The following is a 24386-nucleotide window of genomic DNA, read 5'->3' on the forward strand; positions in this document are numbered from 1 at the left end:
CTAAACTCGCTCTAGACTGCAGTTTGAAAACAAACCCCTGGAAGTTTGCAAAAGGAAGAACTTGATGAAAACTTGAGAGCAGTTTCCTGCCCCTTCACAGGACTCCTCTGAATCCACCATGGGGGCAAAACCCCAGCTGCAAAAACGTGCCCAGGAAACAACTTCCACAGCTGGGGCACAGTCCCTCGCCCTTCCAGAGCCATCTTCCACACCCAGGACCACCATTGGCACCGGGGCAAACAGCACTGAGCTCCCTTCTGGCAGCATTTACTCGTGTGAGTAACATTGCTTGCACGAGTAGTCCGGGTGTGGCATCACCTCCACAAGTCACCTGTCAGTGATGTGACTCATGTGTGAGCTCTACAGAATCAGGCCCTTCTTCTGCAACCAGCTTTGGGCAACAACTGGCTCTGTCCTGCACACTAACTTTTGATGGTGCTTACTAAATAGTTAGCAACTATGTTGGGACAGAAGCAAAAGGACGCTTGTTTAAAGAAAAATCCATAGCAGATTGTAAAAAGATCTTGGGAAAACAAAACAAAACTGTGCAACTATTTTTGTTCATTTGGATCAAATTATAGCACGTGGCCCTGCAAAATAAATAGGAGTCTGTCACATTTGTATTTCTAATCTCGTATTGTTTTGGGATATAAAGGCATTTGAAATCAAAAAGCAAACAAAAATGGAGAATATTTGTTAAGGTGTCACTCTGCAAGGCACTAGTTTGCAGAGACAGTAAGTACATAATCAGGGGTAAATGGGGAGTGTGCATGCCCACAGACAGTTATTTAGTACAATTTCTGAAAGTAAAAAGCAAGTTAGTCAAAAGACCAGTGGAAAAAGAAACTGTTCAATGCATTTGTACATTGAGTTAACAGTGAAGTATTTCATTAGTCATGTTTTTTACTTGGTGTCTTAAAATAATCCCTTTTCTGTCTCCATATTCCCACTTAGACATTGTTCACAGACTTATTTATTTATGAAGTCTGAAGGTTAGTCCCTACCTGCTGAGACTAATTAGCCCTGTTCTTTGTGTCCTATGCAATCCTGTCTGATTAAATGTACACATTTGTTTTACTTCTTTTCATGCTTCCTTTCACTCTACTTCTGCTTTACTGATTAATATTAAAGTTGTAAGTTGCAGTGATTTTTTTATTTCTATTTTGTCTGCATCTTTCCCTTTAGTATGCAAATTTCTATGTGAACTTTTTAATGCCTGAGAATTCGTGTTAGCCTTGTCGATCTCTGTATTATTATTTTTATTATTCTTTTATAGAAGACAGTTTAGCTGAAACCCCCAAACTCTCTAAATATTGCATGACAAATTGGCTTTGTTTTGGAAACCCTATGTGCTGAATGACCCTTAGCATGAGCAGCAGGTTAGATTTCTGGAGGAATGTTTGGATTATTTAGTACAGCCTGTCCCTTGCTTTCAAACACCATTTCCATTAGGCAATTTACTAATTCCCATTGAAATTACTGTCTCCCCCCGCCCCCCTCCCCACTCCCCTCCTTTTGTTCCTTGCCCATGTTAAAGTTTCCAATTGACTCGTCCATTGTTACAATTTGTCACTGCTGGAAGATCAATTTGTTTTCCCCTTCCCCTCACCACATTAGATTCGGGGAACAGATGCCATTTCTCGCATCCGCATGACTCTGCTCCCCATTTTGTTGCCGTGCGGGCAGAGCCCCGGCCGGACCGAGCAGCCCCGGGCCGGGCTCCGCGCCCCGCGGGGACCCCGCGGCCGGACCGCGGACCCCCCCTTCTCTTTGATTGCCCCCCAGCAGCGTGATGTTTACGCCACCACAACTTTTCACTTCTGAAGTCTGGGAGTCCTTGATTCTCCGTCCTGCCATGCTAATTAACTTCTTAGCAGTCACATTCCTTTTCCTCCTCTCTCTCTCTCTTTTTTTGTGTGTGGTTTTTTTTTTTTTTTTTTTTTTTTTTTTTTTTTTTTTTACATCAAGGACCAGAAAACATTATGCCTTACTATAAGATAATTTGGAAATATCTGATCTTCAGTGAGTGATCTCACACATTTTCATCCTGCGTGTTATAACCATAATAAATGCAAGGACCAAGTGCTGCCCCAAAAAAAAAAAAAAAAGGCTTTTACTATATTCTAGTGTTTATTATGATTGGAGTTTCTTGCCTCCAACGAGTGGCATGAAAAATGTTAACGGTTTAAAAAAAGCACCCACCGCACCACCCTGCCGTCACATGCACCCAAATAATAAGGGCACACAAACATCCTTCAGGAGAACCCGGGCTGCGGGGGGATGATATGTTTATTAATGTCCAGAATGTAAAAGTTGGCGCTCCCGGAGCGCGGAGTCAGGGACACCCGTTCGAGTGTTTTTCCCCTCGCTCCCCCCGTCCCGCAGCTCTGAGCTACGGCGCACAATTTTTAAATTTTTTTTTTTTTTTTTTGGGCCAGCCTCTCCCCCCTCCTTTTGCGTGCCGGCCCCCCCAGCGGCGCCCCCGCCCCCGCTGCCCTCCCCTGGCGCTCCCGCTCCCATGCCAAAAAGGATCATTGTTAGTTTCCTACTTCCCCCACCCTCCTCCTCCTCCCCCTCCCGCGCCCCAGACCTGTTTATTTATGCAGACGTCACCGGGGAGCCCCCGCCCTCTCCTGCATCTCATTAAGTGCCTGGTGTGTTTCTCGCTCCCTGTCAATAATCCCGGATCCCAGACTTCTCCGTTCCTCCGGATTTCGATCCCCCTTTTTCTATCTGTCAATCAGCGCCGCCTTTGAACTGAAAAGCTCTCAGTCCAACTTCAACTCACTCAAACCCGAGCGGCACAGGCTCCCCATATCCGCGGCGACTGCCCCCCCGTCACAGCTGACTTCTGGGCTTGGTTTGTTGCATTATTTTTTTTTTAACCCCCCTCCCCCCCGCTGCTCCCCCCTCCCCACGGTTTATATATTTTTTATTATTATTAATTTTTCCGCGAGTGCGTGCGCGGGTGTGCGTGTGCGCGCAGTGCACGCCGAGCAGCTCCCGGGAAGAAAGAAAGAGAAAATCCCGAAGAAGGAAAGGAAGAAGCCTAAAGTCACTGGTGCAAAGGAGCAAAGAAGAGACATTTCCCTCCCCTCCTCCTCCCTCTTTTCCCCTCCCCAGGAGGAAAGAAAAGGGGAAAAAAAAGAAACTTTCACCTTGGACTCTTCTTTTTTTGGTGCAAACTTTCCCCCCCCCCCCTCTTCTTTTTCTTTTCCCCCCCCCATTCCCCTCCTTTTTTTTTTTTTTTCTTTTGTTTTTCCCCTTCCCCTTTTTGCAAAATTGCTGCTGGTGGGGTGAAGCAGGAGGAAAATGCCGCAGCTGAACGGCGGTGGAGGGGACGACCTGGGCGCCAACGATGAACTGATCTCTTTCAAAGACGAAGGGGAGCAGGAGGAGAAGATCTCCGAGAACTCCTCGGCGGAGAGGGATTTAGCTGATGTCAAGTCGTCTCTCGTCAATGAATCAGAAACGAATCAAAACAGCTCCTCAGACTCGGAGGTACGGGGGAAGCCCCCCGCGGGGCCGTTTCGGGGCGGCGGGCGGGCGGGCGGGGGCCGCGCTGTGCCCGGGGCCGCGCCGGGGCCGGGGCCGGGGGCGCCGCGCCGGGTCCCGCTCCCGCCGGCGCCCAACTTTCTCCGCGGCACCAACTTGTAACGATGCCTTCTGTTTTGTTCTGTTTGTTTCCCCTTCCACCTTCTCCCCGCACCTCTCCCTTCTTTTTCGCCTTTCATTCCTCCTCTTCTCCCTTCTCCCCCCCACCCCCCAAAAAATATCCTCCCCACCCCAACCACCCCCTTCCCCGACTGCCCCACGCCGACCCCCGGCTCGCTCCCAGGCGGAGCGGCGGCCCCCGCCTCGGTCCGAAACTTTCAGAGATAAATCCCGGGAAAGTTTAGAGGAAGGTGAGTACGCGGGCCCGGCCGGCGCCGGCACCGCCGCCCGCCCCGCACCGCCGCCCCTCCGCCGGGCGCCCGGCTCCTCTTTTGGGGACACTTACTAAAAAAACTTTTCCCTTCCCCCCTCTCCTCCCTTCTCTTCCCCCTGTTGCCCCCTTCCTTCCCCGCTCCCGCTCGTGTCTCCCCGCCATGTTAGCTGCGAAGAGGCAAGATGGAGGGTTGTTTAAGGGCCCACCATACCCGGGTTATCCCTTTATAATGATCCCCGACCTCAGCAGCCCGTATCTGCCCAATGGATCGCTCTCTCCGACGGCGAGAACGGTAAGTGCCTCTTTTTTTCCCCCTCTCTTTCCTCTCCCCCCCCGCTCCTTGCCCGGCTCCCGCCGCCGCGCTCCCGGTGCCCCGCTCGCCCCGGCCCTGCCGCCGCCCCCTCCCCCGCGCCGCAAACTTTCCAAACTCCGCGGGCCGCGGCGGGAGGGGATTGTTTACACTTCGCCATATTCCTTTTTTTTCCCCCCCTCGTTTATTTCTTATTTTGTCTTTTTCTTATTTGCTGTGAATTTCTTTTTTACTTTCAGTTTTGTGGGCAGTTTTTTTTTTTTGAGCCCTTGTAACCTCCGCTGCGGGGGGGGTGGTGTGGGGAAGAAAAAAAGCAAACAAATTACAAACAACACCTATTTCAGCCTCAAAACAAAACTGGAAACAAATTTTTAAAAACCCAAGAAGTTTGGGTTTGGGGTTTTTTTTTTCCCCTCCCCCCTTTCCCTTCTCTCCCATCTCCTCTCCCCTTCCTTGGGGAGGGGGCTTATTTTCTCCCGGCCGAGCCTGAGATCCGCTCCTCCAAACTCCTCGTTTTCCATGGTGATCCGTCGCCTTCTGCCCTCCTCCGTGGCGGCTGGGCCGGCTCCCCCTCCCCTTTCCTCCCCCTTAACCCTCTCCTGCCCTCGCCCGCCCCGGCCTGCGGGAGCGGCGATTTCATTGTGCCCCTTCGGGCCGTGCGTGCCGCGAGTTGTGCCCGGGCTCAGCCCGGTCCGGCCGCCCCGATCCGCGCCCCGCGGCGTGCGGGGGCCGAGCGCCGCTGCCCTGCCCGGCGGGGCCGGGGCCGTGCCCGGGGAGCGGCTCCGTCCCGGTGCGGAGCGGGGGGAGCCGCGCTCAGGGCACAGGGCTGAGTCCGGAAACAACTCGCCTCGCTTGGCTCTGGCAACAACAACAGCAGCGCAAAAAATAATCAGACAAGTCGAGCAAAATTCCTCTTGGAAGTATGCTGGCAGGAAAACAATTTGCTGAAAGCGTCCGGTTTTTTGTTGGTGGTTTTTTTTGCCTTTTTTTTTTTTTTTCCCACCCCCAACTCGGGGTTCACTGGAGGGGGGTGCAGGTCCGCGTTTTCCTGCAGCTGGAGCGAGGTTTAGCACAGATCCCAGGAAACTTTGGGGTCTGCTGGTGGATTTGTAGTCCCAGCTGTTTTCCCCGCTCTTAGTGTCACCCACGGTGTGCTCTACTCTGACATCAGATTTCTCAAGTGTCACCTTTCCTTTCCTTTTTTAAAGAGTTTGAAAATTTTTCATTTTCAATGCTTAAATTCACTGGGACTTCCAAACACCACTGATTCCTACCGATGGCTGCTTTAGCGTTGCTGTTTTGTTGCTTCTGGGTGTTTCTGAGTCTGAAGCGTTCCCACCATCACCATGTGTGTTTATACACTTTTTTTTTCCTTGTGGTAACACGAGATAGCGATTTACAATAATAGATCTACTGTTGGGTAGATGTTGAAGCCGTACTAATGACTGAGGGCTTGGACAACTTCAGTATATCAGATCTACAAGTGTTTTAAAGCATTAAAATATTAAACATCGGGTCAGTCTTGTTTTCACTTAGTAAAACGTCAGTAGACACAGATTAGTAAATGTAGAGTGACAGGGAGGTTGTGAGGAAGGTTTTCTGACTTTGCATATGTTTAGGGCTGTGGCAGAGTTTTATTTTGGAAGCTTGTGAGGCTCTTTTTGTGAGGAGGTGATTTCTGGGACAGTAGCAGAGGGGTGACTGCAGTTTGCAATTGTAATGATGGGGAGGGGAATTCAGAGGCTTGAATGCATTATATTTTTTCTTTAGAATATGGTCGCCCACATGTATATGGATGATGGTGATAAATTCCAAATTCCATAAGTACCAGAATCCAGATGGCAAAACAATCTTTGTTCCAAATCACTTTGTTACAAATTGTGAAGCTTTGTGTTCCTTCTTTTTTTTTTCCCCTCGCTTTTTACCTTCAATGCATTCCACTGTTCCAAGTGCAGACTAATCGGAAGCACACCTCTGCTGCCTTTTTCTTAAAGCGTTTTTCTTACAACAGCTCCAGCTCTTTTTTCCTCGTTACCTTTATTACAGATCCCTTTTCCCTTAGCATGTGGGGTAGGGTTCTTCAGCAGTTAGCTCTCCTGGAGCATTCCTCCCCTTGCTCCCCCACCGCTAAAAAAGGCCTCCATAGGAATGTTGGGTCCGTGTGAATTAAAGGTGCTGTACAAAAGCTTACAGGTTGGTTTATTGTTGGTATAGCAGGTGGCCTGCTTGTGTTATCAGATGAATTCTGAAAGGATATTTCCACACTCAATAGGCAATTTTCTTATTTCCACATCCAGGCTCCAGCAACCTTCTCCTATCTTCTTAACCTTATTCTTTCACATTCCGTATGCTTGTTTGTTTGCCTGCCACTTAATTATAGCCAGGAAAAATTAAAGTTGTTTATTTAGGCCTGAGAGCAGAATATTATAAAGATTCAGCGGGATAGCTGTTGTCTGTCACACACTATTTTTAGGTGGATTCTAGTTCTCTGCTGTACCAGCTTTCAATTCCAGATGAACTAGATCTTTCTCTTTCCTGTTTGATTTTATTTTATTTTTAAATATGCGTTGGAAAGGTATAGATGGTTCTGCATAATTACGAATTTTATTTTTATTTATGTAGTTTTTCCTGGAGCCATATTTGTTGAGTGTCAGAGCATGCAAGGTAAAGAGGTGATGCAGATATGTAGCAAAATTATTTTTCTTTTCCTTTTGCTGTTGTACAATCTTAAAACTCTGTGGGTGTGGTTTTTTTGTTGTGGTTTTTTTTTCCTGGAATTTTTTTTTGTTGCTTTATTTGGGGGTGGAGTGGGATTATTGTGTTTTTTAAATGTACCTGTAATTTTCTGTTCAAGAGCAAACTTGTGGGCAGCAATTTCTCCTTTACTGCTTCAGGAATGTGAAGAATTATGAAGCATCATAAAATCTGCTTATGGGGAATAATCTTTTCTCAAGGATAAAGCTTTAAATACTGCAAACTCTTTATCAAGGTTGATAGGAATAATTTTATTTTTAAAAATCAAAGATTTTTTGCATGCTAATCTTGCTATTGATAGAATAATGTGGTGGGTTTATGAGACTAGATGTTATTAAGTAGAGGTCTAGTCAAATAGTAATGAAGTGACGCATCTGAGAGCGCCAGTTCCATCCCTGCACTTGTGGAGGTACTGGGGTGGCTGCATGTTGTGGATAATAAAGGAGACTGTTTTCCTTTCAGAGTTGGAAAACGTAGAAATGTTGTACTTGATTTTTAGCTTAAATTTGGAGGTTGGTTAATGCTTTTAGTAAGCAAATAGATGCAGTGTAATGTGAGAAAACCCTGCTGGCAGATGCTCTTATTTTTACTAGTGCTGTTGCATCTTCCTTTGCCCTAAGTTGTTGCTGGCTGAGTGAGGCTGTAAAGATAAGCTTATGTTTGGCCCCAAAGTTTGGGAGTCGGGAATAGCTGTGGTGGAGAGCAGCCCCCTCGCCTTGATTTTTATGTTTAGGAGGAAACATTTTTTTATTAATTGCCTGGAAAAATTGATGTTTTTCTTTATCTGCTGAATCAAACAATGTAATCCTTCGTAATACAAAAGCTTTAGACCCTGGGGTGTGAAGGGTTAATGGTGGTCCTTTTTTTTTTCCCCTCCCTCCAATTGTTTTGACAACACTTTTCAAAGTGTGACATTCCAAGCCCTTGCAATACAATGTAATATTACTGTAATTACACAGGTCATTACATTTTAAATAGAGAACAATAAAATGCTTATCGCCCTGAAAAAGAACAGGTGTTCTTGCCCTTCTTTGGTGTTTATGCTAATTGTTTTTCATCTCCTTCAGAAATATTTATGGCTGGAGTGTTAAGGTTTCAGTCTCGATGTGACAATATTAATTCTTTACTAATCTTTATGGTTGAGGTTTAATGTCTGCAGTATGGATTATAGTATTAATGTCCACCAACTAGTTTAATAATGTAGATACAACTTAATATGTCAGCACTTTGGTACTTTATGATACAGAGCTATTCAGTGGAGAGTGAATTATTTGCTTTGTTTAAAAAAATGAATGGGCATGCTTTTAATAAAGTTTCTGGACTTGTGTAAAAACAAGCTGTTAAATAAGAACTGATGATCCTGTGGTGTAAATCAAATAGAGCCTCCATAAAAGAAACTTTCCTCGTGCTTAATTAGGTAGATTGCTGAATCACTCTGCTATAGCATTAGCATAGCTGGTATACAGTGGCAGACAGACTGTGTTTGTTAACTTACTTGCAGTAAAGAAGCTGATTTATTTTTAATGCTATGCTTTTTTCTTTTTTTTTCTTTTTCATATTTTTTTTTTTCCCCTTGATAAGATTTTATTCTGGAGCAAATGCTGCATTGCTTACTCCATCAGTTTCTCTTCAGGGGGCTATGAAAATTAGTTAGAGAAAAGTTTCATGTTTCTGGGACCTTGCAAAACAATATAATGCAGTACTGTTACTTGAGTGTACAGGATAATTGCAGGACTGCACTTCATTAAAAATAATATTTGCTTTGGAAATCGAACAATTTTAATAGGTGCACCAGTGGCTGATCTGTAGTGAAAAAAAAATACAGTAGATGCCTTTCCAGGTTTTTTTGAATGCATTCATACAACGACTGAGGATGTTGAATAGGGTGGTGTGGTTTATTTTTTCCCTTCTTCCCCTTCATTTTTTGTTCAAGCAAGTATGTGCTGATTTGTCAGCTGAAGAATGGGGGGGGGGGGGAAGGAATATGTTGCAGCTTTCACTGGCGCTTGTAAACCAGAATGTAGGTAAAAATGTTTTAAGTTTGTCAAGACTTTCATGAGTGGGCCCCAAAATCAGATAAAAAAATGTGGTGTAGAGAAAAAGGACAGCTGCAGATTTTTTGTGTGGACGTGTGTTTCTGTACCATGACTAAAAACTCTAAGGACCTTTTCCCAGCTGTCTGGGAGTTATGTGGAAGTTGGATTATTGGCAGTTAAGCATGAGACAACCTGGATTTAGCAAATGCTCTCCTACACAGGAAGCAGATGACATTATCCTGGGGGAAGGGAGGAGATCCTTCTCCAGGCACAGCCTGGGGGGAGACGCCTGCTCCCCCCAGCCTCAGAGCAGCCAAAAATGAGGGCTGGCGATAGGCACGTAGAAATATAACAGCACTCGGGTTGTCAGCTTGGGGTTTTTTCAGGGCTTTTTGGTGAAATCAGACACTTCCCTTGCACATTGGGGCTGTTGTGAGAAGTTTTGCTTTGGAGGGAGTTGTGAGGTTTGGGGGGATGTTTAAAGCTGTGTTCCTCGGGTGTCTCCTTAGTCCCATGTCCTGGCAAATATGGAAGTAAGCCTTAAAACTTTGACTTTTAATTGGGCACATTTGTGAAGGAAATGGTTAATTTTACAACCAAAGGCAAACTTGCACCTCGACAGGTCTGCTGAAAGAAATGTGCCACAGTCGTTTGCTGGCAAGCACGGCAGGGTCATAAATCCACGGGGTTTATTTACAGCCTATAACACTTATGAATGTTAAGATATTTGACGCCACGCTGGCCTTATAATATCCAAGGTCCACAGACACTGGCAGTGGGTCAAATTTCTTTCACTAATTATAAGCAATGAGAGATGAAGTGTGGTGCTGGGGGTGTGTGGGGGAGATATGGAAATCCTTTCTCTCCCCACCTAGAAGCAAAGAATATTTCTGCTGCTCCTCCCAACTGCTGCTTTATGTTTGTGCTTTTTTTTTTGTTGTTACGTAGACTCCGAAGTTTATAATTAACGCTTGTGGTGCTGTAGAGGCTGGGCAGTGGGTGATGCAGCCAGGCTGAAGGAGGGAAGAAGTTTAGCACAGCTCATGTCCTTTGCAGAGGTCTCAGCAGTATCGTGCAGCATTTCCTAGATACCGGCACAAGCAAACATTTAAAGACAGATGACACCTGGAAATGTCCTTTAATTTTCTCACATACCGCTGAGCTGGGGACGAAAGAAAAAACTGCCTCGGGTTTTATGCAGAAGGAGGATGCTTGGAAATACAGATATTAGACTGGTTTGTGTGTACAAAACAGGGCCTCTTAGAAAGCAGCAAAAGCCCACGTTAAGGGAAAACATGCACTGAATGAATGAAGATGTTGAGGTTAGAGGCAGTTTTTAGGGGAGAAGCCCTGCGTCCTGCTGGAAGGGACAATGTGGGATGGACGTGTAGGTCAGCGTGGAGGGGAGCAGGGGGACGTGCACAGGGTGGTGTTTTGGGAGGGGTTAACTGGGGGGAGGCACTGCGAGAGCAGGGGGGCCACTGGAGAGTAATTGGAGGACAAAGGAGGGATGTTGGAGCGGGAGGAGAAATTGTAGAAACTTGGGGGGGGGGGGCGGGGGGAAACGCCAGTATTTGAATGGATGGTTGGAGGGGAAGCTTGGGATCTGGGGATTGACTCTTAAGTGTCAGGAGAGTCTGGGGCCCGAGAAGAAACAGTGCTTGGCTCAGCGGAGCTCGTTGTTCTCGGCTCGCTCCCGTTACACACGCTTTGTAGAGTGGACAGTCAGATTTGAAGTGCTGCTGTCTTGTCTGTGCTGGGTGTGTGTGTGTTTTAACAAGATAATGTGATTACTCAAATATGTCTAGGTGTTACTTTTAGCTTTAATTTCTCCAGCAGTTGATTTCAGGTTCCCCCTAGGTTACTGTTGTGCTTGGAGACTAATTTAAGAAAAAGGCATGGTTATGTGTGTGGTGGAAAGCTGCACTCCTTTAGCCATATGTTTTTCTTCTAGAGCCATGTAAAGCCTGACTTAAAAAAAAAAAAAAAAGGGGGCTGTCAGTTCAGCTCTTCCACAAATAGCTGTACAGTTTTGTTGAAGGTTTTATGCATTTCCCTAATCAATGGAGCGCTGTGACTTATTAGCCCCCAGGGACAGATCAGAATCCCCCAGCACTGCGCTGCAAAGCTGGTGTGGTATTGTACCTTTTTAACAGGTTATCAACAAGGATGTTCCCCTCATTCCCAAGATGCTTCCCACCCCCTCCAGCATCTCCCCCCTGTGATTCTTTCCGGCAAAAATCTGTTCAGTCTCACGCCTTTGTTTTAGGTTGGCTAAACCCTCGACCCTTATTCTTTGTGGGGTCACGCTCAGGCAACTGGGCAGTGCTGAATGAGTTAAGTCGCTGGCTGAAGTTTGGCTTCATGCAACTAAATATGAGGCCTGGTAGGCATTAGCAGGGCACAGCACATTTACAGAGCTTAATTAGTACGCGCTGTAATTGTTCATGGTCTGCCAGAAGGAGTAATGTTCAGGAAAAGTGGAGTCGTTCTTCTGCAGTCTTTAGTTTTAAAACGATAAATCACTTGCATATTTGTGCAGTGATTCAAATGGAGCTGAGACCTCTCCATCTCAACATGTGGTAAATTGTAAAGTCAATGAATTGCAGATGTAGGGTACAGCAGATTCTCTAAGAAAATGCAGAATGAATGGGAACGGGTGATGCTATAAATACATACTGAGAAGATAGCTGGGTTTCTGCTTGCTGTGCCAAATATGATAAACTAAAGATATTAGCAATTTTGTTCTAAATGTATTTATTTTAAATATCCTTAAACTAAGGGTAGGGGTACCATGTTCCTTCACTTAGTGAGGTTTTTATTAATGTTCCAGAACAATGGGATTCATATGGAAATGCGCGTGATAGCCATATTAATATAAATTAATTCATCATGGGTAATACTGTAGCTGTTACTGGAGGAGTTTATAGTGCTGGGACACTTTAAAGTGTGGCTGCAGCAACTTACAAGAAATGTTGTGGTAGAGGATGCTTCTATATCCTAGTTGAGGGAGGTACTGGGATTGTTATGTATCTCACTGTAGCGTTTTGTATCTGCCTGTTATTCCTTCCACCTTCAGAGAGACTTTCTGGGTGCACTAATCCAACAGCCTAGAGCCTATTTTAAAAAAGCAAAACACAAACAAAACTGTGCGTTACAGATTGACATCGTAAATGCTTCGTATTGTTTCTTTTGCCTTTTTTTTTTTTTTTTAAAGCGGAGAATGTGTGTCACTCTTACTGCTGTGAAATCTTGTCTTCCTTGGGCTTGGTCCAAGATCCATTGAAGTCAGTGGAAAAAAGGCTTCTATTAATAATGAAGGGCTTTGCATCAGGCCCCGTGTGTCTTGAACCAATGGCCAAGTTCTTCAAAAGTGGATGAAGGCATTGAGAATGCCAAACTCAACTAAATATGATATTGATGTATAGCTCCTTCATCATAGTCTTTTACTCCTGGAGGGGGGGAGGGTGGGGGAAGTCAAGTTACATTTCCAATAGTGTATTTTTGAATGAGCTCCTGCTTCTGCAGTATTTCCCACAGAAGTTGGAGCATCCTGGCAGGATCAGGGTTTGGTCCCAGGCTGTGTTGCATGTCAGTTCTGCTTTTCTAATATGAGTAGGTGGATTTGTATGGAAGTTGTAAAAGTTAATGATTGTTCTCTGACTCATATGCTGCTGGCTTCAGCAAAGAAGAAATGATGACAGGAAAATGATAGAAATTATAGGAGCCAAGTAGGCTTTGAGTGGAGAATGGATTTATGTTGTTTGAAATGCCTTTGCTGCTTGGTGGAGGAAGTGCAAGGACAGAGAAGATGGGAGGGCAGTTTCTTTTTTGGGTCAGATGTTTGGGGTACCAAACTCATGCAGGCATTCAGCTAGGGAGTGAGGCTGAATTCAGGAGGGACTCTTGTTGGACTTGACCATTTTGTTCTTCCTGCTGACACAATTAGTCCTGCATAACTGTTCTGCCCTCTTGGCAGAGCAGGTTTTAGTGCCCTAGGCTCCATGGGAAGTACAATTGCATTACTTTGGCTACCAAGTATGAATATATAAATGTGCTCAACTTGTGTGTATCTCGCAGCTTTCTAGGTCTTTCCAAACTATCTGTGGCATGAAAGATGCTGTATACAACAAAATCATTCTCTGCTGCTTAATTCTCTACTGGTGGTGATGCAGCAGAGACACCAAAAAAAAAAAACAAAAACAAAACAAAAAAACCATTCCAAAAGGAGGGTGTGGGAAGTAATAAAGTAATAGAAATTGCCAATCTGAAAATACTGCAAAAGGACATTCTGGGGAATATGAGAGATTCTTGGATGTTGATACAATAGAAACAAATTGTCCTATTTTAAGAAAGGGAAAAATAGAGCAAGAAAAGGTGGAGGTGTACCTCTTGGAGCACATCTGAACTCCCACTGGAGTCAGTGACTCCTTAAATAATGATCTGGAAAAGTCTGAGACTATAGGCTTTTCTGTTCTGGAGAAAAGCTGCTACATTGATTTCTGTTTTTAACTGATAGTAATATTTAATAAAGGTTCTCTTGGAACTGCTTTAAACCCTAGTCTGAATAATTTTAACTTGGTTAAATGAGAGTGAACTGGTTTGGGAGCATAGACAGTAAGAGGTTTGCATTGGTTTAATTAGATTTAAGAGATTTATAAAAGCAGGACCACTACTCTGACATAGGCAAGGTCTGGAAGTCGGCATATAGAGATGATGCATTGATCTACACCCAGGCTGAACAGACAGCTATTGAAACTGCTCTATTATAAATGTTTGCCAATATTAAAGAATTCAAGGGAAGGTGTGACCTTGAATGAACACATCAGAAGAATAAGATGGCAGTCAGTGTTTCTATCTTTGTTTTCTACGGGACATTTACAGGAAGGTTTCTCCCTTTCAGTGGAGTTACAGATTATAGTTGTCTGTCTGGAAGTCAAGTTCTTTGAGATTTTTATTATTATTAACCAAATGGCTCAGTTTACTTCAATCCCTGTAACATTCTCCCATGAGATTTATATTCATTCTTAAACTACATCATAAAAATGTAGTTTAAATCATGTCTGTGTCAATTAAAATTAAAGAAGGTACTTACAGGAGCTAGTCACAAACATAACTGCTGCATTGGTCACAAACCTCTGTATAAAGAATAACCACAGAGCTTATTTTATCTGGATAGCAGCTAAATATCTTTACAATCCCCAGGGTTATTAAAGGCCAAGTGCTTGGTACATGTAGTTAGTTTATTTTCCATTGTATCCTGTTGCTCGACTACAATACTTGAAAGTACTTTGTTTTTTATTTCATAAAAGTGAAATTAAATTTAATAAATATGGAATGAAAAAGCAAAAGCTAGAACCTGGGTGTCACTGGGTGGTTGTAAATGGGAAGTAGTGAGTTGCTGTGCTGCTGGTGTGCCCAAATGTGGGCATTGGACTGGCTACACAGGTACATCTGTGTATATGCATGTGATGCATGTTATCCTTGAACACATACTTGGTTATCAGGTGTCTATTCAATTTTAATTGACAATATGAGATTCCTGTGGTTGCTCTGTGCACAGATTGCCTTGGGGCTCTACAGGGTTTGTGGGAAGAAAAGCCTTGACAAGTTTCCATTAAGCCCTGAATCAGGCAGTTGGAAAAGAGGAGAATGAAAGGAGCTGAAAAGAGGGACAACTTGTTAGTGTTGCATTCTGCGTTTGCAACGAGAAACCTCTTTTAGACAAGAGTGGTTCTCAGGCCAAGAATTTCAAACTCGCGGAGAAACCTGTCCAGAGCACAAAAGTTGTTTGAACGGGGTGCAGAATTGTCACAGTAATTAGAGCAATCTCCGTTTACTGAGTGGCAGCCTTTATAAAGGACAGGGGATAAAGGGTTCAAATTCATCTTTCTCTCTGCGATTCACTTCTGATGAACTGCCTCTGTGTATGTATGTGTATATGAAGGAGTGTGTGTGTGTGGCCACATTTTCAGCTACTCATCATTTGATTGTCCTTGTTTAAAAAGAAGAAGGACTTGGGTTTCTTCTTCCTGCCTTCAATGGCATTTTTAAGCATTTTGCTTTTATTTTTATTTGAAATTTTTTTGCGTTGTTTGTTTTTTTTTTGATGCTGTCATTTGATTTACCACAATAAGAGGATGCTTGGGAAAATGCACTTGTGCTATGGTGGAGAGGGAGCCCCAAATATTATTTCCCTGTTGATTTCTGCTCTCATTCAGTCCTGTATGTTTGACTCTTAGGAGCAGTCCCATTATTTTTAAAAGGATTACTTGTGGAAGCAAGAAAAGTGAATGGATAAGGCTTGGGCCCTTAAAGTTTATCCTCTTGCCGCTGCAAGGTCTGTCCAGAACTACTGAATCAGCTGGAGTTTTGCCATTGCTCTTATTAGGAGAAGGATCAGGCCCGTGGATTACATGAGACTGAGTCTTGTGAGCAAGCCAAATAAAACTGTGAAAATCAGGATTGTTTTTGTGCACGATGCAGGAGTGTCTGGAGGACTCGGTCTGGGCTCCTCTTGGTCAGACACTGCACAGAGAAAAATGGGGGGGAATGATTGAGTGAGCAGTGTGGGTGTTCTTGCCCCAGGAAGAAAATGTGACTGCTGAATTTCCTGTATACCAAAATCCTTGAGTTTCTTAAGTAATCATCCTCTGTGTAATGTTGGTAATTTCAGTTCCATTTAAATAGGCTGCTTAGGTTCTGTGATTGCCTTTTATTTGTTCTCTCCAAAATAATGTAGGATCTCCACTGTAAGGTTTGGAGCTGGCAACCTTGGCTAATTTACTTAATCATTTAGTCAGTGTTATGTTTCTCTCCTTCATTCACCTCTACATCTGAGTGCAGAGGGAGGGAGAGAGGAGCCATTTAGGCCGATGTCTTCACCCTGTCTTGTGTTTCTCTGGATCACATTGCCTGGAAGGCCTCTGGCATGGTCAGGTGTTCTGTTGGCACCCTGTGAGTGCTGTATGTCTCTCCTCCCCTCTTCTCTTCTGGAGACCTGGGATCCGCCAGCAACTGCAGTGAATTCTTTAGGTATGGACCGGAGATTAAAGAAAGATCTTGTTGCTGATTATGGATACATTGTTAAATAGTCATGGCTGTGAAAGTTATGTCTCAGAGATCATGCGTTCTTCTGTAGTTTGATTTTTTTTTTTCCCCCTTCGTCCCTCTTCCATTACTTTCCACTTAATGATTATGAAGAATTTGGCTAGATCTCCTTATGTTTTAGCAAAAAGCAGACTTTTTTTTTTTCACATGGTTGTGCCCAAACATGAAAAACTATGGAAAAATTACTTGTCTTGGAGCTTGCGTTTCAAAAATGCCTATTAATGTTCAGCAGCACGTGCTCCTCTAGTTCAGTTGCCTCATCTGTGAGCATGGTGTGTGAATATGGCAGGGCTTTCTGATCATGGGGAAGTGGTCTTGGAGTTGCAAAGGGGAGTTGGGAGATATCAATTTTCCTGGAAGTAATGCTGAATTGCTTGTGCAGTGTTGGAGCATAGAGTGCGGTTTGTGTGTTGGACAATGACACAGTCAGGTTGAACAGTGTCTCCTTTTTTAGATGATGCTATTTTGTCTCAACCATTGATGGTTTGCAGACCAATTGTGATGTCTACCATCCTGAAAGAGTACCAGTGTGGTACTAATTGTACCAGGACCCACTGTTGTTGAGAATGTGCTTGTTGCAAATGATGGACCTCTGGCTTTCTCAGTCTCAGCTGTTGTCCATTATTTTCTCAGCTGGTAATTGATTTCTTGGTTTGGTAATTTGTCAGTAATGGGCATATCTTCAGTGTTGAGTTCTCTGTAGTAATTCTGCATCACTGAGGAGTCATTGCTGGCCCTATAAAGTCACCAATGCCAGCTGGATAACATTTCCCATTAGGCTGTTGTGACCCAATTATCCATCACAACAAAGCCTAACCAGGTCTATAGTCTATGTCCTGGCTGGTGCATGGAGAAAGAGGGCTGGAGGAAGCTGATTTGAGGTGGTGGTTGCAAGCCAGAGCTCATGACAGCAACAGAAAGCTTTTATTTGATTTTACAGCTGTGTAAAATCCAGCTCAGCCTGGATGTCAAGTTTAGTTGAGGTGGCAGCACAAAAGTAGCTGATGTCCTCCTCTTGTTGTATGACATTTCCTCAGTCCTGCTTTTCTGCCTGGCCCTGTTTTGCTTCTCTGCCTGCTGTTGGTGCTGTTTCTGACTGGAGAAGCATTTTGTAGGTGCTTTCCTTCCTGGGAGCTGGTGGTGCAAAGCCCTGGTCCTGCACATGCTCTGGGCTTTCCTCCATACCAGCCCTCTGAGGAATTGTCTTCAGCCCAGCTGGGTCTGTGCTTTTGGGCTTGTAGGATCATGGCCTAAATAGTGATCCCATGAGGAAGCTTATAAAGTTTATTTTGGAAGCAAAATACTTGGTGAAGCAGGAAGGAGGCTAAAGAGAATACTGAAAAAAATGGTGCAAATGAGAAGCAACTTCTTCATTTATACTCTGTGCTATTGCTCTGGTTTGTGGATCTAAGTAGAAAATGGGCACTATTTGGAAATCTCCTGAGTTTCCTGCCAGCATCTGCACATGCCTAAATACCTTTGAAATTTGATTTTTTTTTTTTTTTCCCCCTGCTACTTGAATATGTTAGTTGATGCCACAAGAAGTGAGCTGAAGTCTCACTTCTTTTTTCCCCCCCTACTGTTGGAATTGTTTGTTAAATTCTAATTACAGGGCTTGTTCTACACCTGTACAAACCCACAGCCATTGTTAAGGGAATAATTTGAGGACAATGGGGTTAATACAGGTGTACACAAGTGCAGAATTTGGATTGCAAAGTCTTTTTTATTGCTCTGTGTGCATAAGAAAGAGAAACGAATTCAGCTCAATTTTCTGATCCTAGAAAAAAATTGTAGGACAAAGATTGGGAGGAAGAGTAAATGGGGAGGGGAATTAATGTCTGGACATGTTCTGACACGGCACTGAATGCATATGAAATGGAAAGTTAAAAGGAAATAAACACTACACTCCTCTTTCCTCCCTACCTCACCCTCATACCACTTTCATGGAGTCACTTTTCAAGGTATAGCTGCACGAGGTGGTTGGTAATGATCTTGCACACTGATTGCCTTCAGAGTGATCACATCTCAGCCTGAATGTTTGCATGGAGCTGAGGTGCTGGGACACTGTGGTGGTTTGTGGTGCCAGCAATCACCAGCCCCAACTGCAATGTTCTGATGCAATCAGCAAGTTGCATTAGGGCTGTGTTTGCTGGGAGCACAGTCAAGGCAGTTGGGATGTCTGGCTCCCAGGATGATTTTCCTCTAAAGCTGAAGGTGTGTGTACTTTCCAAAGGTGACTTGCTGTCTCATGCCTCCAGAGCAACCTTCAAAGATGGCAAGAACATCAAAACAGCCAGGAGCATGAAGTGCTAGAGCCTGTAGGACATCTCCTCTTGGTATTCTGTGATGTTGATGCAGAGATTTACAGTTTTGTGTAACTTCCTGATTATCTAACTGAGGGTTATCTTTCTTTGGGGTAGTTCCAGTAACAGCTAAAAGAGGTTCTTGCAGAATGAAAGCCAAGATCCATGTTCCTGCTATCAGAAATGGTTGTAACTTGAGATTGGTTTCTCTTACAGTTTCATCTTATTTCAGTTTCTTTCCTACTCTTGGGAGTTCCTCCAGGCACAGGTCAAATTTTCACTACTACATTAAGTACTCTGTGCATTTGGGGTACAATAAACTAATAAGTAGGAATGATGGTTAGCAATTAGATAAATGTTCAGATCAGTTTATCCTCTCAGTGGTTCTCCTGTTAGAACTAATCCTGACTGCTACAAATAGGTTTGGTATTTGGCATTTCAGTTCATGTAGGAGGGGAAAAAAGGCTGTTGCCTGTGAAATGGTTCAGAAGTGACTTGCTGTTCTTTTTCAAGGAGTAATAACTCAGCTGAGTAGCACAACAGGAGGCTCAGGTATGGGACTGTTTGATCAAGAAAGAAATCAGTATTTGCCTCTCTTGGTTATGCACCAAAGGAGTTGTGGTTGTACCTCTGCTTGGAGGAGGATGACTTATCCTCCAAACAATGTCAGACAGCCTGGCTTATACTGGGGAAACAGTCAGAGTTCTTTATTAAAGGCTAATTTGAAACTACGAAAAGAAATATTTCTCACTGATTTGAGGCTGTCTGGAAGGTGGCTAAAATAGTCCTTCAATGATGTGCCATGTTTTGAACCACTAGAGATAGGTAATTTTCTCTTTGGTGGGTGGTGTGACCTTCTCCTGCCAAAGAGTGTAGTTGCAGTAGGATAATGTGTAGTGATTTGTCTTAAAACTTTAAGAAGATTAACCTCTGAATTGCAAACTGTTGAGGTGATCTTATTTCTGGCAGGTGGTGTAAGTTAGTGGTTATGGTGATTTTTTGCCTTTGCAGTTGTGTGGATTTTACTGCAACAAGTTACAGTCTTGTTATCAAAGCAGAGGGAGGAAAGTAATTAAAAAAAAAATTAATGATCTCTTTTTCTATGAGTATGTATACACTGACCTAAGAGAAGATGAAACTGGTGTTGATTTGCCTTTCCTCAGTGTTTACCAATAGAGACTGTGTTAGTTTCTGCTGTTTGCACCCATTTCTTTGTTACTTTGTCTGCAGAGTTATGTACCTGCCTTGGAAATTTGTATCATTTTGCCTGTTCCATGCTATATACACTCACTGCAGCTTATGTTTGTTTAGTTTGTTGCATAGCTGCTAGGTGGGGTCACCGGAGACCCCTTTTGAGCTACTAAATGACTTTTTTCCTGCTACTGTAGTAAGATTTGTCCCTTTACTGGAAATGCTTGAGCAGGCAGGGAGGCACTGGGTGGCATCTCGTTCTCTCTGAACCAGACAAAGACTCAGGTCCAGTGTCAGCTGATTCTGACTCCTGTTCAGGGAAAATCCAGGGGAATGTGGCCTCCTGTGATGAATGGGCCTCCATTGCTGAAAAAAGCCAAGGAGAGATGTCCGACTAGATGACAAAGCCAGAGGAGCAGTTGTGTTGTTAACATGTGGTGTTATTTGAGTGCTTTTACAATTTGAAGGAACACTGCCCACCCAAACTGAGGCCCAGATTTCAGATTTAATTCATACTTCTGGGCCTGCAGAGCCTGACAGAGTGGTTCATCCAAGTACTGCAGTAGAAATACTTGGTTTTAATCAACTGAGCACATCAATGTAGTCATAGGTACCAACATCTTGGAACAGTTGGAAATGGGAGAGGAACTACCTCTGAACTAAAATGGAGCTGGCTTTTTGGTAGTGTTTTGGATGGCTTAACAGCTACAAATTTATGAAGATATAATTAGCTACTTTTCAGCGTAATGGTTCATTTTCAACATAAACTTCTCTTTAAAAGCTTCAATCAATGTTTGCAGATTTTATACAAGTAATACCAAGAAACTGTGCTTTAAGCCTTAAAAATATTTAAGTAGAACTAATCATGAACCAGGGGTTTAGTGTAGAAATCTGGAAGACATTGATAGGGAACTATTAAGATCTGTTATATATTAAAATAGTATGTTAATATCTATATAACATCAACATCTATAATCTATGTAATACCAATATTTATAATATTATTTTAATGCTGATATATACATACATGTTTAATACATGTAAACACACACGTAGGTATTTTAGGTATATATTGAGATTTCTTTTTCTGCAAACTTGAGGTCATGGCAACATTTGAGGATCAAGTACATGATTATTTTCTAGTTGTTTTGGAGGATTATTTGTAGGGAGGGCCTGCCTGTCTGTGTGTGAGAACAAGCACTGCCATTAGGTGCTGTGCTCCATGGTCACTGTCTGTATGAATAAGCTGTGTGGTTTCCTCTAAATCACCTGAAATTAGGCCACTTGAAGACGGGACTGGCAGCATTGCTTGGCCATCTCAAGCCATGGCCATGACTCTGTGACTAGGTAGCATTGGTTTCTGACTCAAGATTGTGAAGGTGGGTGCTTATGTGGGAGAACACAGGCACTTCTTATATAAGCAGAGATTAGTTCCCTACAGACATTCTTCTGGATTCCTGGTAAGCTGGGCTGTGCTCCTCCAAAGCCCTCCTTCAGCTGCACTTACCATCATGGTGTGATCCACTGGCAGCTGGAACTCCAGAGGCAGTTTACTGCTGGGACTTGTCATGCACAGAAGTAACAAAACTGGGATAATTTGTGGGATAATACAGCTTGGTGGTGGCTTGGCCATTTGGGACTGTCTGTGGATGTGCCCTGTGCCCAAGGGTTCTGTGTGCTCATGGTGGCTCACCAGGGTTCAGAGGGCAGCAGAGTGGTCCTGGCTGGGAAAACGCTGCTTGTGTCTTGGGTATGTTCCTTGAATAAATGTGGCCTTTAAGCCAAAGTGCTTGTGCTGTGTGTGTGTCCTGCTCTGGGGGAAGTTCACACCCAGGGAGGATTGCCACAGCCCTGGGGAAGGGGACTGCTCTGCAGGCTGAGCTTCAAGCTCAAGTTCCAGTGCAGCCACAACCCTTTATGAGAGATCCTGATGGGCCCATGATATTTAGATATGCCTCTGGTAATATAATCAGCTGCCACCCACTACTCAGCTTCTAAGCTGATCCTAAAATAACCTTTGGTAGAATGACACATGTGAAGCTTCTCTCTGTTCCAGTTTAATCTCCTGCACACAGTTCCAGTGTAATGTTTATATGACAGTCATAAGGAAGGCTCTGTAGGTGTACCCAGGCCTTTTATGAGAGCGTGACACGACATCATTTATCTCCCTTCTCCTTGACGTTCTTGTCTCTGCTTTCAGTTTTGAAATTAGAAGTGGTGTGGACCTGCCCCATCTCATGGATGGGGGTGAGAGCTTCCACTTTTCCAACTTGCTGAGTGCTCAGTGTTCTTTCTGAGGACACATGGTTTGGACTTTCCCTTTTTTCCCCTGCTGATCTTTCACAAGAATAACAAACCACCAACGGATGTTAATGGCTCCATGCATGGATTATATATATGTGTGCATATATAGGCTGTCTGGTTCCTGAGAAGACTTTATTGGCATAAATTTGGAATATTTACAAGTGGCAAATTCATTGGTGAGATTATGCAGACCAGACTAAATGAGCTCTGAAGGGCATTTATAACACCTTCAGACAAACCAGCCTTTTTGTTTACAGCAAAGGGGTTTATATGAGTGTGTGTGCATGCATATATATATTTTTTAAAAAGAAGTTTGTGTCTATGCTTTTTTTCTTTCTCTGAAATACAGAAGTAGCATTAATATTTCTGCTGCTGGCTGTCCATAAAAAACACAGCAACCCTGGAATGATAGGGAAGCTGTCATGTGAGTGCAATATGGGAATGTCTGCAATTAAGGCCACTTTTATAAGGTGACATTCCAAGGTGGTCAGCCAGGCCCCCTGGAAGCTCCTGAGGGACTGTAGGCAGTGGTGAGGTTTCCTGTGTGCTTTGCTGGGGTTTGAGGGGCACCTTCCCCAGCTGGGTGGTGAAATGCGGCTTCCTGGGCCATCCTTTGTAACGCTTCAGACTCACAGTGCTCACAGAGGGCACGCAAGAAATGTGTCTTAAAATCCTTTGTTTTCTTTGGCCAACAGCTTGAGGGGCAAGAGGAGGAGAGGAGGGGGGTGGAAGAGCAGAGAGCAAAAAAAAAATTGCCCTTTTGTAGTAGATTGAAACAAAACAACATCCAAGAAACATTGGTAGTTTGAAAGCAGTTTGGAGGGTTTGTGTGTTAGAAGTAGTCCCAGCTGAGAGATGTTGCTGAGCAGAGTTCAAGCAAGGAGGCCAAAGGTGCAGCATAAATATAGTTTGTCAGATTGTTGCTGAAATAGATGAACATTATTCCACGCAATAATCATAACTACGTACATGGCATAAATACAGTCATCGAGTGATGCCACAAAGTACTTAATAGCTTGTAGTCATTGTGCCTTTTGACCTGGAAGTAGAAGGGTGTGATGTTCCTGTTCCAATTATAATCAATGAGCCTTGCTATTGATCTGTGGGAGACAGTGAGTGCAGATGGATGGTCTGGGGTTAGCTGGGGGAATAAGCCGTTGATGGACTATTCTGTTTATTTAGCTTTGATGGTAGCACTGCACTTGGCACTCGCTTGCTTTGTGATTTTTAATGTATTGTCTTAGCTCCAAATGAATGTTTAACAAGGCTGCGCCTAGTAATTTTACAAGTAGCCTTAGGAATTCATTCATTCATTGTGTAAAAGTGTTCTGCACAAGAGCTGAACTGCTGGGAGAGGTGCAGAGAAGGTAGGGCAGCCTGTCCAAGAAGACACCTTTCTTGGCAGAGGGAGAAGGATGGATGTTCCTTGTCTGTAGGCCAACTTCCTTTAGAATGTATTTTTATTGGCTAATCAATAGACAATAGAAATCCACTCCCTAGTCAATTTAAGCACCACTTAATTGAGAAATAAATGATAAACACATTATGCTTTGCTAGTAGAGAACATTTCAGGGTGATTATGGATGCTCTGCTAAATTTTTTGGCATCCCTTGAGTGAGGCTAATTGCCTTCCCTCAGGGCGGCTCCACAAGCTTGGGTCACATCCTGGCCTTGATGAGGCCGATGAGAGTTTTCTTATGGATTTTTTTCCCCCCAATTATTATTTTAAAGAGGGCCATTGTATACCAGCCTTTATCTCTGGTGTTCTGCTTTCCCCTGAAAGCAGGACCTACTTTGACTGCTGGGTCTCTCTGGTTGGCTCTTGGCCAAGGCTGTTTGCACAGGGGTATGGATGCACTCTGTCTCCAAATCGAGTCCCTCTGCAGTGCAAGGCTGGTTTGTTGAGGATTTTGCTGGGACAAACCAGCAAATTTTAAAAGCTGTGATGGCCCTTTGGCTGGTCCAGTGCCCTCTGCCCTTTCCAAGCAGCCTGACCTCAGCCTGGCTCCCATGCCAGCAGCCTGAGCTCACCCGCTGCAGGAGAGTGTTCCAGCACAGTGATCCACGCTGCTCTGGGACAGGGCTCTGACTGCTCAGAAAAGCTGGAATTTTTTCAGATCCAGCCTCTTGCCAGCATGGTGCATGCCCTTCACCAGCCAGTGGAGTTAGCAGTCACAGTGGATGGGTATCCATGAGCCTGTTAATGAGGCACTAGATGAGGGAGTGCTGTGTCAGGCAGGAGCAGAGCAAGCTTTGTTTAATCAGCGTCTCAAGTCCCGTCTCCAGCTACCACAACTGATTTGCAACGGAAGCCGTCAGGACAAGCTGGGACACAAAAGCATGAGGATGGGTTATTCTGCTTGGCTCTCAGGCTTTGTGCTGGCTGCTAGTGATAGCTGAGACCCATTTTAAAAATTTAAAAAAAATTTACCACTTGCTAGGTGCTCCAC

General features: G+C 44.0%; 1 protein-coding gene across 18 annotated transcripts in view; it reads left to right on the plus strand.

Moving 5' to 3' along the window:
- Positions 1-2661: 2661 nt before the first annotated feature.
- TCF7L2 (transcription factor 7 like 2) overlaps positions 2662-24386 on the plus strand; it is a 172195-nt gene continuing 150470 nt past the window's right edge. For all 18 annotated transcript variants that reach the window (XM_071446059.1, XM_071446064.1, XM_071446061.1 and 15 more), the window contains exons 1-3: positions 2662-3501; positions 3839-3905; positions 4096-4220. In XM_071446059.1, the coding sequence (XP_071302160.1) occupies positions 3313-3501; positions 3839-3905; positions 4096-4220 (381 nt within the window). In that variant the 5' untranslated portion in view covers positions 2662-3312. The remainder of the gene's footprint in view (positions 3502-3838; positions 3906-4095; positions 4221-24386) is intronic.

The sequence above is a fragment of the Agelaius tricolor genome, unplaced genomic scaffold (genome assembly GCF_023055355.1).
Source record: "Agelaius tricolor isolate 1412-34295 unplaced genomic scaffold, bAgeTri1.0.p SCAF_22, whole genome shotgun sequence".
Lineage (NCBI taxonomy): Eukaryota > Metazoa > Chordata > Aves > Passeriformes > Icteridae > Agelaius > Agelaius tricolor.